The sequence below is a fragment of the Scyliorhinus torazame genome, chromosome 10 (assembly GCF_047496885.1).
Source record: "Scyliorhinus torazame isolate Kashiwa2021f chromosome 10, sScyTor2.1, whole genome shotgun sequence".
Classification (NCBI taxonomy): Eukaryota; Metazoa; Chordata; class Chondrichthyes; order Carcharhiniformes; family Scyliorhinidae; genus Scyliorhinus; species Scyliorhinus torazame.
This window is the reverse complement of record NC_092716.1, coordinates 33,199,763-33,214,213: the sequence shown is the minus strand read 5'-3', so window position 1 is coordinate 33,214,213 and position 14,451 is coordinate 33,199,763. Positions and strand designations below refer to the sequence as shown.

At 43.1% G+C, this 14,451-nt stretch overlaps 1 protein-coding gene across 2 annotated transcripts in view; it reads left to right on the top strand.

The window, feature by feature from the left end:
- The first annotated feature begins 3,476 nt into the window (after window positions 1-3,476).
- The window catches only part of cmip (c-Maf inducing protein), a 281,360-nt gene continuing 270,385 nt past the window's right edge, over window positions 3,477-14,451 (top strand). The window contains exon 1 of one of the 2 annotated variants that reach the window (XM_072517927.1): window positions 3,477-4,390. In XM_072517927.1, coding sequence (XP_072374028.1) covers window positions 4,097-4,390 — 294 coding nt within the window. In that variant the 5' untranslated portion in view covers window positions 3,477-4,096. The remainder of the gene's footprint in view (window positions 4,391-14,451) is intronic. The other variant, XM_072517928.1, reaches the window with a different exon arrangement.

The window sequence follows — 14,451 nt, the reverse complement described above, 5'->3', positions numbered from 1 at the left end:
GCTCACCTTCCAGCCACACAATTCTGCTACTTGGAAAGAAACTGGTAATCTGCCTATAGACATATATTTAACTGAACAGCAGTGAGAGCAGATGCTTGACTTCTGCACACATCTTAATCTAAAACTCAACCAAACTGCTTTTCTGCAAAATGCCTGGTACCTTAGCTCCTCCCATTAATTACTTCATCTTACCAAGCTGAAACACAATGGGCGGGATTCTCTAGTCCACCAACTGGCGACGAAGATTCTATTCTCCTGCTGCTTGCAAGTGGAATTTCCCATTGTAGCCACCCCATGCCACCAGGAAAACCACTGGCGAGGATGCGCTGCTGGCGGGAAAAGTTAATTGCAACGATTGGAGAATTTCGGCCTATGTATCCAATTAACCCCACAGGGAATCCCTTTAATTCAAACAAAACTCCATTAGCCGAAGCCTTTATGATGCCTTAATTGCACTCTGGCTCCCAAAACCTTTCAAACCAGGATTCTTTAAAAACGCTACTTCAGCAGTCATACACACACTAACCCAGGCTTTAACCCTTACTGCACCAAATATATATAATACAATATACCGGAAATTCCTACATTCATCACATACACCAGTGTAATGAAATGTTAATGATTATGAAGATTTCTTTCTTTCAAAGGGGGAGGTGTTAGGAAAGCAAAGGTAGTTTTAAGGGATTCATTTTTGTAAGGTATAGTTCTCCGTGGGTTTAATTGAATGCATTTGTGCCTGGCAGGGTAAAACATGTAGTTAGATTCATGCTGGACAAAGGTGTTTATATGTGTGGGAGTTGGTTAGGTTCCAACTGGGTTTCTATTGTGCTTAGAAAGGGCTATGGTATGAAAAATAAATAAAAGGCAAAAACAGGTGACCATTGGATGTCCTTGTAAGGTATAAAATCTTTTAAGTTTTAGTTCAGGTAATTTGAGATCTGTTGGAGACAGAATCTTGTGGAGTGACCATCTCTCAATTCTGCTAGGAGAAAGACTGGACAGGACAGATTTAGTAACGAGGCAGGGTTCCTGACGTATAAGTTACAGTCCAGATAACCAGGGAATTGGGACAGAAAGAATGTTTCAGATGACGGGGGTTAAGTGAACAGAAACCAAGGTATTGTTCAGAAGAATTCAATGAAGAGTAAACATAGTGTTCTGAGTTAAAGATTTAAAGTTGGACAGCAGAATTTAGATGAAACGTCCGATGCAGGTTTAATACAGTCTGGGAAAAGAGTGTTGAAGCAATTGTAAGCAGTTTGCACAGTAGTCAAGACCAAGAAATCCTCAAGGCGTTGGTGTGAAATCCTGGACTGGATTCGCTGTGAAAAGTGGAGTGGAAACTTTGTTTAAAAGTGTAATTTGTAAAACTTGAACTTGATTTTGGAATGCAAACCACTAAGTGAAAGCATTATTATGATAGAAGATTTTAAAGTGTGTTTTTGGGAGTGGAGTTTGGAAACTCTCATCTGAAGGGATTATGAGAAGAAATCCACGGACATTCACTTGGGTTCAGAGAGGAGTCTTGTCATACCACAGCCATCTCCTGTGCTTAAAAGGCACTTTTTGTGTTGAGACCATTGTAGCTTAAGATGTATTTTGTAATCCGTGTTATTCTTAAAATCTGTCTGTACTTGTTCATCTAAGGGGGAGGGGGTAAAGGGGTATTGTATAATAATCAAACTTTTCCTCTTTGATAAAGGTTTATTCCTTGTTGTTAAAATGTAATTAGCAGCCCTGTGATTCTGTTCATCCATATCTTATGAAGAAAAAAATGAAAGTTACAGTGATTGGAGCCAGGGTTCCATTCTGGGATCTTCCCACCCAGTTATAACATCAAAGGGGTTGTAACACTTGGATAGCACCCTCTAGAGTGGTGAACACATGTAGATGGAAGGAAAGTGCTCACAGAGGCATGTCGTCAGCAGTGCTTGCTGGTGCCCTAAATATGGGAGCTCCTCCCCCCACTCTCTGTGTGGAAAGGTCAGGGTTCCGCTGGGCCTCTCCACCTGCAGAGTAGATGGACTGCAGTGAGGCTATGACGCATTACTTTTATCACGCTGTCACTGAGGTCCTGCACACCATGGGCACTGAATGACATGGAGACTTCCCTCTCATGCTGGATTTGACTCACTGGTCAGCCTCCTTGAGTAAAGACATTCCTCCTGACCTCCACTTTGTCCAGCATGATGCCCAGGAAGACATTGCTGAATTTGGGCACCGGAGCTGCATCTGTTCCCTCAATGTTGGCTAGGCTGCTGTCTGGGCACCTTTTAAAAGTGGCACCCAGTTACGACAGCAGGACATGCGACATCCCACCCCACTGCCATCGGGAAAACAACAACTACATAATTAATGATGCCGGGTTTTGTGATCTGGTACAAATTCTCAGCGGTCTCCGGGGAGGGACAGACATCCCATTCCAGCCCCCCATATGGAAATTAATCCTAGAATGGGTAATTCTGCCATTGGGTTTTTACAACAATCGACAATGGTTTCATGGTCATCATTAGACTTTTAATTTGCGACTTTTATTGAATTTCAATTTCACTATTTGCCACGACCAGATTCAGACCCAGAGCATTACCCTGGGGCTCTGGATTAGTGGTTTAGTGATCACTGACTGATTTGAACGCTGTCCCTTATTGGAGAGTAGAGGAAGAACAGGTTATGTATAGGAATCTGGTGTTGATCCTTCGCCAATGAATTGTAGCAAAGCTCCCCACAAATCCCATTTTGATAAAGCAGGTCATTACAAACGGCAGATGAATATGAATTCAAATATCCTCTAGCTCCCCCATGTGGGACATTTAGGCTTCCCAGATCTGTTACTATCCAATTTGCAAAAGGTCATGTTGCATACTCTCCCCACCCCCCTTAACATTGATTGTAATGACTATAACTGCCGTTTTAAATTCAATTACTCCTTCCTGGCGGCACTGAATTGTTGGCATTTGTGTTAACGACCTTCCCAATGTGATTTATTGCTGTGATTTCAAAACACGAGAGGACATTCGTTTCGATCCGCACACAGTGTAACACCTATAAAATGGTGGATTTTCCTCCACTTTGTGCTCTGCAGACCGTTCCCGTGAACTCGCTCTCACGATAATTAGACATGCACGCCTCCAGTATCCGGTAAGATTGCAAACGATGCCCTGGCTGCTGCTATCGAAACATCAATCCCCGCTCAAAGAAGCAGCGCAGTGTCACCGTCCGAAGCGTAACGCACACAAAAAAAAATGATGTGATTATTTTAAAAAAGATACACAGGCTGTGCTTGCCATGTGTCTGGTCTGCGTGGGGGGAATAATCGCCAGTGAGCCAAAACCACCCTACAGTACTGTGACCTGCAGCCGCTGGTGCTGTGGATCATTGCCACACAAGGATTAACCCACCCACACACGCACACAAAAGGACTAAAATGGTGGGGGAATCTGCATGTTGTGGCTGAAACCTTTCACAAAGGAATCATCCTTCCTCGATATCCTGGGTGGAGATCTGCTGCTTTGTGTCGGTGCCACATGCATGAACTAAGCCCAGCTGGGTGGGGTTTTATTAACTCCCCCCTCCCCTCCTTCCTTTTTGATACACTGTCCTACACACAAACACACATAAAAAAGTGTCAAGCGGGTTCTTAAAATGGAGGGTATTTCTCGCCTCTGAACCCATCCCTTTAAAACCACGCAGTATATCCGCTCCGGTCAGTTTCACCAAATCCATTGACGTCAGCGAACAGCCACATGATCAAGTAGAAACCAACCAGCTGGGAAAGAGTTTCTGCAATGTTCACTGCCTGGCTTGTACCAACATTATCCTCAGTCAATTCAGCACAGGAATCGTGACGTTTCGCCTTTTTTTTAGGGGGGGAGAGAATATCGCCCTCGTTTTTTTTTGGTTTAAGGTTTTCTTCCCCCCTCCCTCTCTATTTTGGAAACCATGGCTTTCTATCCTACAGCCCGGATCTAGGACCAAAGGAGAAGGAGGAAGCTACGGAAAAGGGGATCTGTTTTGTTGGCTGCAGGGAACGGCCGTTTCTTTCTCTCTCTCTCTTCGTCCTCCCCTCCCGGGTTGGGAGTGCTCGGGGGTGCCTGCTATGGATTTGAACAGCAGTGGCGGCGGCGATCACACGCAGGGCTCCGAGGAGAGGTCCTGCCTCCTGCCCGAATCCTCGGCTTCCGATCTCAACAAACTGGGTGCAGCACCTTGCAGGCGGGCGAACTACTGTACTAATGGCATGAGATACAAACTGCTGCAAGAAGGGGATATACAGGTGTGCGTGATCAAGCACCCCAGGACATTTCTCAGCAAGATCCTCACCTCCAAATTCTTGCGGAGATGGGAGCCTCACCACCTGACGCTGGCTGACAACAGCCTGGCTTCTGCCACGGTAAGTGTGGACATCCTCCTCCCTTCATGATGAAGGGCTGCTGACAAGACAGAGCTAGCATGTATTGAAAGCCACTGTGTTCCAACTGCATTCCAACTGAATTGCCATTCTTAGTTAAGTAGATCACCCGCAACAGTAAATTGATTTTTAAAAAAAATCAACGCTGTACAAATATGCACAGGAAATAAGTGATGACAAAATTTGCAACAAAACGAGTTTTCATTGGTTATCCGTGACCTTGGTTCGTTCACATGTTTTAATCTCGATTATTGTGTTCCCGTTTCCAAAAAACGAAGCGATTCTTGTAAAGATATTTTCCTCTTTCAGATCTGGGCTCAAGTTCCAAATGTGTTTCTAACACTTCATTAGAATACAAAAGGGAGCAGCACCTGGATTTGAGCATTGCTATGGCCGTTGCAGTGCAGTATATAGCCTGCTACTGTTGCATAGAATTGATCATTAAAATGACACCGATTGCACGTGATTAAAATCTGCACCCCCACCCCCAAAACAAAAATCCCCAGCGAGGAAAGTAAATAGATTTGAGCTGGGCATTCAGAAATGGTCTAATACAGTCAGATCATGGACTGGCAAACTGCAATCATTGTTACAGTATCGAATTAAATGTACCCCCCTCCCCCCCCCCCCCCTTTGACACATTTGCTGAGATTTGTGAGTTGACTCCAAGATAGTTACCCAACGTTGAAAAGCAAGAAGGCAGGAGGCGATTCTTGCTGTGGGCGATGGACCACGAATTGCTAATTCGGTGTGCTGAAAGAGCACTTGCTGTTTGCTGGGGAAGAGGGTGAAGGAGAATGTTTGTCCTTGGCTGAGTTTTAAAAAAATATATGTAAACCAGGTTTGGTGTTGGATGATGACAAATAAAATGTTGGTGTGATTTCGAATAGACACACATCCGGGCTTTCTTCATCCAGCCTGGGAAAGAAATGACTAATGTTTTTGTGGCACATTTTGGTGTTTTTTTTGGTGGGGGTGGGGAGGTATTGGTGGAAGCTATCTTGCTGAAACCGACTGCTCCATTCTATTGGGCACAGCACTAGATTCTGCGGCTTTTATAACTGAAATGTTTGCTTATTTTTATTTCGTTAAACATTTTGATGGATTGGGGGGGGGGGGTGGATTTCACTGACCGCAGTCACCCTGTTTTAATGCTGTGTTTGACCGCGGATCCTGGTCATTTCAGCGGACTGATGGGACAAGCATTAATCCCATTGTCCTGGAGGCGCCTTCCTTTCGCTACATATATTTCGTTATTTGCTTCAACTGGTCAGGAAGGTGTAAACCAGAATTCATAATATCAGCAGGCACTTGGGAATAAAATGAATAAACCCGCGGGATTAGATACATTTGTTAGTTTCCGAATGTATCCATTCTCTCGCTACCTTTTAGTTTCCAGCGGACGCGCTAAGAGGGAAACTGATCAGCCGGCTGAAGTTTCAGTGTCCAAAGCAACCCCTCCTGAGGGAAGTTAGAGACGGGGAGGGAAGGAGGGAGATTCTGGGTGAGATGCTTTGGGAAGCGGACAGTGTATCCCAGTGGCTAATGTTCCACCATTCAGTCCCTGCACTACACCAGCCGCGTTGCCCGGGCTCCAGATATTGCCCTGACCGACCGACACTTTGCATTCAATAATCATTCTTTTCTTTCTCTTTTTGACTGAACGGGCCGAAAGGCCGCACGGAGGGTACGAATAGGAAGTGGTTGTAGTGTAACATTGAACATGTCTCCAGCTCATTCCGCTCACCACCCCGCCGTTTCCATCACATTCCCCTCCAGACCAAATTCGCCGCGATTATTCGGGAAACATTTCCACGTTAAGCGGACCTTACATTCTTTGTTAAATGGTAAAAGTCAACTGAAAGGGTCTCTCTCTCTCGCTCTCTTCACCCCCCCCCCCCGATTGTGGTTCATCGCGAAACAAAACAATCGACATTAATCCGGCAAGAATTACGTCGTTTCCGAAATCGCCGGCAACCATTTATACTGCTAGAAATTCACTGATTTTATTTTTAAAAGCGGAGAGGAAAGCTCGAAGATGATCAAATATCGACAAGTGCTCAGGGATCGAACGTTTCAACTGTTAATTAAATAAAAGCCAGAGTTATACAGTTGAAACCCTACGCCAGACGTTATTGCTGTGATAGGATTACATTTACGTTGTAGCAGTCTCTTGTTGCAACGTGATCAGATAAATCCATAGAATCCCCACTGTGCAGGAGGCCCATCGGGTCCACACCGACCCTCGGACAGAACATCCTGCCTGGGACCCCCCCCCCCCCATGCCCATTTAACCTGCACATCTTTGGACACTAAGGGGCATCACGGCCAATCCACCGAACCTGCACATCTTTAGACAGTGGGAGGAAACAGGAGCACCCGGAGGAGACCCACGCAGACACGGGGCGAACGTGCAAACTCCACACATTCACCCATGGTTGGAATTGAACCCGAATCCCTGGTGCTGTGAGACAGCAGTGCTAGCCACTAAAAGAGCTGTAAATCTGAAATTTGGTATCAAATCAGTAACTGCCACCATATGCTCTCGTTGAAAGGCTAAACCTCAGATTTCAAATGCTACATGTTCTGAATTGTAATCTTTTGCGGGATTGGCTGATCAGATTTAGGAATGTGTGCTGCGTTTCTAAATGTTCCTAAACGCGCTGCGTGTGCTTACTTTTTTAAAAATTGGCTAATGGATATTTTAACAAATGATTATTACATGGGTTGAAACGGACAGTCAGCAGCAAAACAAAAATGAGCCGATTAGGATACTTGGCGAAGAGGGCAGTATTTGAGAATTTTATGCATCCCAATAATTGTCACGTCCATTCCCGTTTGCTTTGCTGATCACCTCGTGCAGCTCCCACTTAAACATTCCCAGCTCCCAAGTACTGACCTTACTGGACCTCCAGTCTTTAACAGGGAATGCCCATTGTGTCGTGATGTTTACACTGAGGCCTGTTAAAAATTGGAACCGGTGGGTTGTTTACGGAAACCTCATCTTGATGGTGCCTCAACTGATGTGATGTATTATATACTTTTTCTAAGTTGTGGGTTTATTTTATTTTAACTTGGTGATCTGCTGGGATTCACACAAAATTGTTGCGGAGCAAACTTTTTTCCAACAAGTGGTGGTAATAACTCCAAAGTGATGCAAGGGACTAAGAGTCGGCCAAACTTTCCCTGAGCGCATGGCACATATTCAAGTACATGCTTGGACTCTCAAGAAGAATGGCTTGGTTGATAATTGGATTTGAAAAGACAGTGATATTTTATCCCACCTAAACTGTTTCAAACTCGCCCCAGTTTTCATTAGTGCAGAACTGGAAATGGCAGAAACGAATGTTCCAATCGTCATTAACAGGACCGTGAAATGTATTTAAACAGGGATGAAAATTAATTCTGTTTAAACAGCTTCAAATTATATGACAATGTATGGAAATTTCAGAAAACCTGCTGGTCACTTGGTAAACCACGTTGTTTGAGAAACATAGTTACCCACTACATTTCTATAGGAAAAACCTTTCATTATTGTTATCCATCGGGATCTGGAAAAATCAGATCAACTCAAAGGCACTTAGAATTTGGCAGTCTGGATAGAATCTCATCTTCGTGTCCGGCCTTGGTGAACGATAAAACATATTGAATTCATTTACTGTGAAATAAAAAGATGTGCTCTGTTTCGTGGAAACACCAGAATTTACTGTTTCAATTTTCTGTACATTTGTCCCTCCTGCTTTTCCTGAATCAGTTGAGGCTGTAATGGAATATGCGTTGCTTGCAGCAGTGCTCCAACCTGCCCCCCGTGCCTCTCCTGTTACTTCACATAATGAATGCCTCTTTATCGTATGCATCAATGTGTGTTTGAACTCTTTTCTCAGACTTACCAAAAGCTGATTTAGAATGAAATATTCCTTTTAAAAGGTGAAGTGAAACCTCTAAGTGCTTTGGCCTGCTGAAACCTTTTGTTGGTACCCTCTGGCTGTTGCATAGATTTTGACAAAGAAATATGAAATATTGTGCTGCCAATTTTTATCTTGATTGAGGTTATTAAAGTCTAAGCAAACAAAATATGTCAGGGACTCTGAGGTGATAATGGAAACAAAACCTGTTTGCTGACTATTATTTCAAGGTGACTCGTGAGTGGAAAGAATTGATTGACTGAGTTATTGATTTCTCTCGGCAATAGCAATAATCATGATTTATAGCATGGTTGTACTTCATACACCAAACATTCTTTGGTTTATTCTAGGGAAAGTTTACACTGTTGTTTTAAGGCTCCACTAGTTTTAAAGCGTGGCACATTGTGCTAGAAGAATAAAGCAACTTTAGAAAATACCAGTCCTAAATGGGGTAGAGGAGCAGAGAAATCTGGAACTACAGACACAGAGCACTAGAAAGTAGCCACATTAGTAACAAGACCATTTAAAAAGCAAACCAAGCACCACGGTTGATTTCGAGAGGGATAGAATTGAAAAGAGAGAATCTATGCTAATTTGTACAGAACCTTGGTTAAACCACACTTCAGAGTACTGTGCAGAGTTCTGACCTCCATCTTATCAACAGATATAGAGGTACTTATGAAGGTGCAAAGAAAAAAAAATCACAAGAATGATACCAGAACTGCAAGGTTACACTTATCACAAGCGATTGAACAGGCTCGGGATTATTTTCTCTAGCAAGAGAAGGCTAATGCGTTATCTGTTGGAAACCTTTAAGATTATGACACAGTTTGATAGGGAAGAGTTGAGAAGATATTTCGACATTTGGGAGAGGCGAGGGGAGATGCCATAAATTTAATATAGTCCCTAAAATCCAATAGGGAAATTCAGGAGAAATGTCTTTACCGGCGGAGTTGTTATAATGGGCAACAAGCAACCCACAAGGAGTAGTTGAAGTGAAAAAGTACAGTTTTTAAAAAATATATATAAATTTAGGGTACCCAATTCATTTTTTTCCAATTAAGGGGCAATTTTAGCATGTTCAATCCACCTACCTTGCACATCTTTGGGTTCGTGGGGGGGCGAAACCCACACAAACACGGGGAGAATGTGCAAACTCCACACGGACAGTGACCCAGAGCCGGGATCGAACCTAGGACTTCGGTGCCGTGAGGCAACAGGGCTAACCCACTGCGCCACCATCCTGCCTGTGAAAAGTACAGTTAAGGGGGGAAACTAGATAAACATGAGGAAGAAAGGAATAGAAGGAAGTACTGTGGGGTTAAAAGAAGGGGGGGGGGGAGGAGGTTGCTTTGCACCTGTTGGACTGCTTCTGTGCTATTTTCTATAATTCTGTGAAATTACCTCCTGGCCAGCTAATGTTGTATTCTGTGTACAACACATCTATGAATTAGAAATGTTGCATGTCTCTAGATCACCCTTAATGGTGTAGATAAACCTTTTAGGCTCTCTTTACAATGGGTGTCACTTTGTAGCCTCAGTTCAAAATTGGTGACTAATATGACTATGATGATTTTAACTCTAAATTAAATCTTTAATTCCAGTCATTGTGTATAAACAAACATGCTGTGTGTGGATGGGGCGGGGTGTTGGGGGGAGTGACTTTTCCAAACACAATATTTGTGTCACTAGCACAGGAGATACTTAGCTTACATTGTGATTTAAATGTATCCTGAGTGCCTCTCTTTTACCAACTAATATCTAAATGTAGAATGTCATTTAAAAAATAATGTTCTTGTGGTAATTATGTACCCACGTTATATAGGTACAGAAGGAAGATCAGTTGCAAATTTGTACAGTACAACATAAACAATAGTTACAGGTTTCTGATTGAAGAGAATTTTCTCTTCAAAGAAAATTGTGATTAAGCCAAAAACATGAGTTACAGCTTTTATAGATGTGAACATTTCAGAACTGTTAATTCAAGATTTGCATTTATGACACCGCAACAAGACATGGTAGCACTGGATAAGAAATAATTTGTCATTTCAGTTTTAAACAGTTGGGTAAAGCATTCTTTTTGAAGAAATATTGCACCTTAGCTCCTTTGCTTCTCCTGAGGGGAGATTGTTTATGTGAAATTAAGGGGTAATTCTGTGCTACAGCTGTAGCTCCGTGACCACTGGGAATTGGTTTACGATTATCCAAGCTAATTTCACATATTATAGCCTGAAAATACTTTCAAACCGTAATCCCAGGCAGGATTAAGACGCATTCCCTGGAAGTTAAAGCATTATGTGCTAACTTAATGTACCACCCAGTTCCAGTACTTGACATTTAGGTCACTATTTAATTGTAAAAAAGTGATTGAAGGAAAGAAAAATCAGTACATCAGAGCAATTTTCCAATGAATTGATGTTGATCCCATACGGATGCCTGACTTTGGCAATCTGTTTTGCAAGTTGCAAGAGACACATGTAACATTTGCCTCACATTTTTAAAAAGAGTAGATTGTACATCCACTAAATTAAATTGTTTAAAAAGTATTGCGCAAAGATGTAGTTTAATATCCAAAAATCCTTTGTTCTATTTTTGACCGGTAATTGCAACAACATGAGTCACAATTGTTTTAGATGAGCAGAACTGAAACTGTGCAGACCAGAAGGATCTGAGTATGATTCCCAGCCAGTGCGTTGTCACTCAATTTTAGATGGTGAAGTTAGCCTTATATTAGTCTTAATATTCCTGAATTGAGAAAAGAAAGAGTAACCAGCCAGAGTATCTGATTAGACCATAAGACCATAAGACATTGGAGCAGAATTAGGCCACTTGGCCCATCGAGTCTGCTCCGCCATTCAATCATGGCTGATATTTTTCTCATTCCCATTCTCTTGCCTTCTCCCCATAACCCCTGATCCCCTTAGTGTTCAACCACTCTTGCTGGAAGTTTGTGTGTCTGTGACTGTGAATGTCTGGTGAAGGCAGCATTAGATTTGAATGCAATCCCACTTCATGGTGAAATGATCTGTTGGTGATCACTCTTTTGGTCCACTCATGAAGAACTGACATCTAGTTGAAGCGGGAGAATACCCTTGTTCCTGAGTAAACATCCTCAGGAAAGGAGAAATAAATACACAATAATCACTATTCTAAAATAAAGGCCAGTTTACAATTGAAAGGATAACTATTAAAAACAACTACCTTATGCATAGTTTCTCATTGGGTGGCTAAATACATAGAAATTAACAGAATGTGTAATCAAAATAGTTTATGACCTGTTTTTGTTAGATTTCATATAGTACATTTTATTAATCAAAAAAAATGACAAAATTGATACTAAGAGCTGGAGCTGCAGAGCACTAGATGCATGTTCACGGAAATCTGTAACCATTGTAGGGTTACAGTAGACAAGTTCATGGTTTTAAGAAACAGGGACTGCTTTGTTTTGGATCGGTCATTGCACATTGGAACTGGTAACAATAATATTCATTCAAATTCCTCAGAGCTGAATGCAGCACCTTGATTAAACATTGCCTTGGCTTCTATTAATTTTAAATTTGTCATTTCGCAATTTCATGTCAAGTACTTTTGCTGCCACATTTTATATTAGCACAGACTGGAAGTCCTAAAACACTGAATCACTTTCAACACAACCCGGATGTGTATTTGAATCGCTTAGAGCTATTTGATGAGTTGACGTTCTGTAGCCTGGCTTATGTAACTTAAACTAGCAGTGAGCTTAACCACGCCAGAATGCCTACAGCCACCACCAGAATGACGTGACCTCTGAACTGCACTGTAGTTTTTAATAGTTCAATATGTGCTTTTTTTTCTTGAGGAGTAATCAGATTGGATTTAACGCTGGCTGACTGTGGTAAACGATGATTTGTTTAACTAGGAGAATGCCTTTCGTCCCACCATTCTTTTCAAATACTTCTCTATGGAATTTCATCCATTGTATTTTGTTCTGGTGAGGTTGTTTTGATAATTAGCTAAACTGTCTGAACTATTTGTGTTCTCTGGGGACATACTGTGATTACAGTTAAAATAAAACAAGACTGATAATTTTAAAAGAATCAAGTGTATTCAGTTTGAACAGCGAAAAAAGTATAAAAGCTTGAATTGTTCCCTTGAATTCACACGTATTCCATTGCCTGTCTTTGTGAATTCTATTCCTTTTTTTAAAAAAAATGTATTTTATTACAAACTTGTATCAAAACAGGTTGCAGCAAATAAACACCCCGGGAAACATACATCCCAACAATCAACTATACAGTTTGTTCTGATTTTTCCCCCCATCACCCCCCCACCCCCCCCCCCCCCCCCCCCCCCCCCCCCCCCCGCGACGAACAGCTCGACAAACACAATCACAAACACCCCCCACCTTTTCTTAAACCCCCCTGCTGAGCCCCTTAACTCATACTTTATCTTCTCCAACCGCAGGAAGTCGTACAGGTCACCCAACCGAGCCGCTACTCCCGGAGGCGATGCCGACCGCCACTCCAGCAGAATTCTCCACCGTGAATCAGAGAGGCGAAGCCCACGACATGGGCCTTCCTCGCCATGAGCTCCGGCTTCTCTGAAACCCCAAATATCGCCACCCAAACGGTCCATGTCCACCTCCTCCTCCACTACCCTGGCTAAGACCGCGAACACACCCGTCCAGAATCTTCTCAATTTTTCGCAACTCCAAAACATGTGCGTGTGATTCGCTGCCCGCGCCCACACCTCTCACACTCATCTGCTACCCCCCCTGAAAGATTCCACTTATTTTCACCTGAGTCATATGCATCCTATGCACCACCTTAAACTGTAACAGGTTCATCCGTGCACAAGATGAGGTCCTGTTTACTCTTCGCAGTGCCTCACTCCATACTCCCCAATTGATCTCCTGTCCAATTGATCTCCTTGATCTTCACCACCCCCTCACCTCCCTGCTCCCCCAGCCACTTGTATATATCCCCAATTCTTCCCTCCCCTTCCACATCTGGAAGCAGCAGTTGCTCCCAGCAGGGTGTATCTCGGCAACCTAGGGAATTCCCTCTAGACCTTTCGCACAAAGTCCCTAAGCTGAAGATACCTGAACTCGCTTCCCCTTGGCATCCCTACCCTCTCCCTTAGCTCCTCCAGATTGGCACACCCTTCCTCCAAATACAAATCCCTCACCTTGACCAGCCCCATTTCCTTCCATCTCCTTTATACACTATCCAACCCTCCCCTCCATCCCAGCTCAAACGCATGATTCCCGCACAGCGGCGTAAGTATTCCTTTTCTTTTTTAAGCCATGTGCTGTAATCACCAAGCCAGGTGGAAGCTTCTGCAGTGCTAAATGGAGTTATCTGAGCCTTCCACTGAATATTGTCAGGGGCAGATTTCAATGTTGTGAGTCATTGATTGGGGTGCACCACCATTGTGGTGACCATGAAACCATTCTCAATTGTCGTAAAAACCCATCTGGTTCACTAATGTCCTTTCAGGAAGGAAATTTGCCATCCTTCCCTGTGACTCAGAACTACATCAATGTGGTTGAGTCTTAAATGCCGCCTGAAATGGTCCTAGAAAGCTGCTCCGTCCAAGGGCAATAATGGGTGGCCGATAAAGTGTGGCTCAGCCAGTGGCACGCACATCCCATGAATGAATAAAAATAAGAGGGCAGCACGATGGCTCATTGGTTAGGTAGCACGGCTTCCTCACGGTGCTGTGGTCCCAGGTTCGATCCCGGCTCTGGGTCACTGTCCATGTGGAGTTTGCACATTCTCCCTGTGTTTGCGTGGGTTTCGTCCCCACAACCCAAAGATGTGCAGGGTAGGTGGATTGGCCACGCTAAATTGCCCCTTAATTGGAAAAAATGAATCCACCAAATTAATGGTGCTATATAAATATAAGTTCTTGTTTTTGGGGTGTGGGCCACATTTACTGCATCCATTGCCAATTCTTAGACGATTCTCAAAAGCGCTGGTGGGCCTTCATTGAGTCGCAATTGTTTTTACAAATGAGTGCTTTACTAAGCCACGTCAGAGGGCGTTAAGAATTTACCGTGTAATGTTTGACTGGAATCAGATGTAGGCTAGGCTGAATATGCACAGCAGCTTCCCTTCCTTTAAAGGACATTAATGAGCAGTTGCATTTTTACAACAA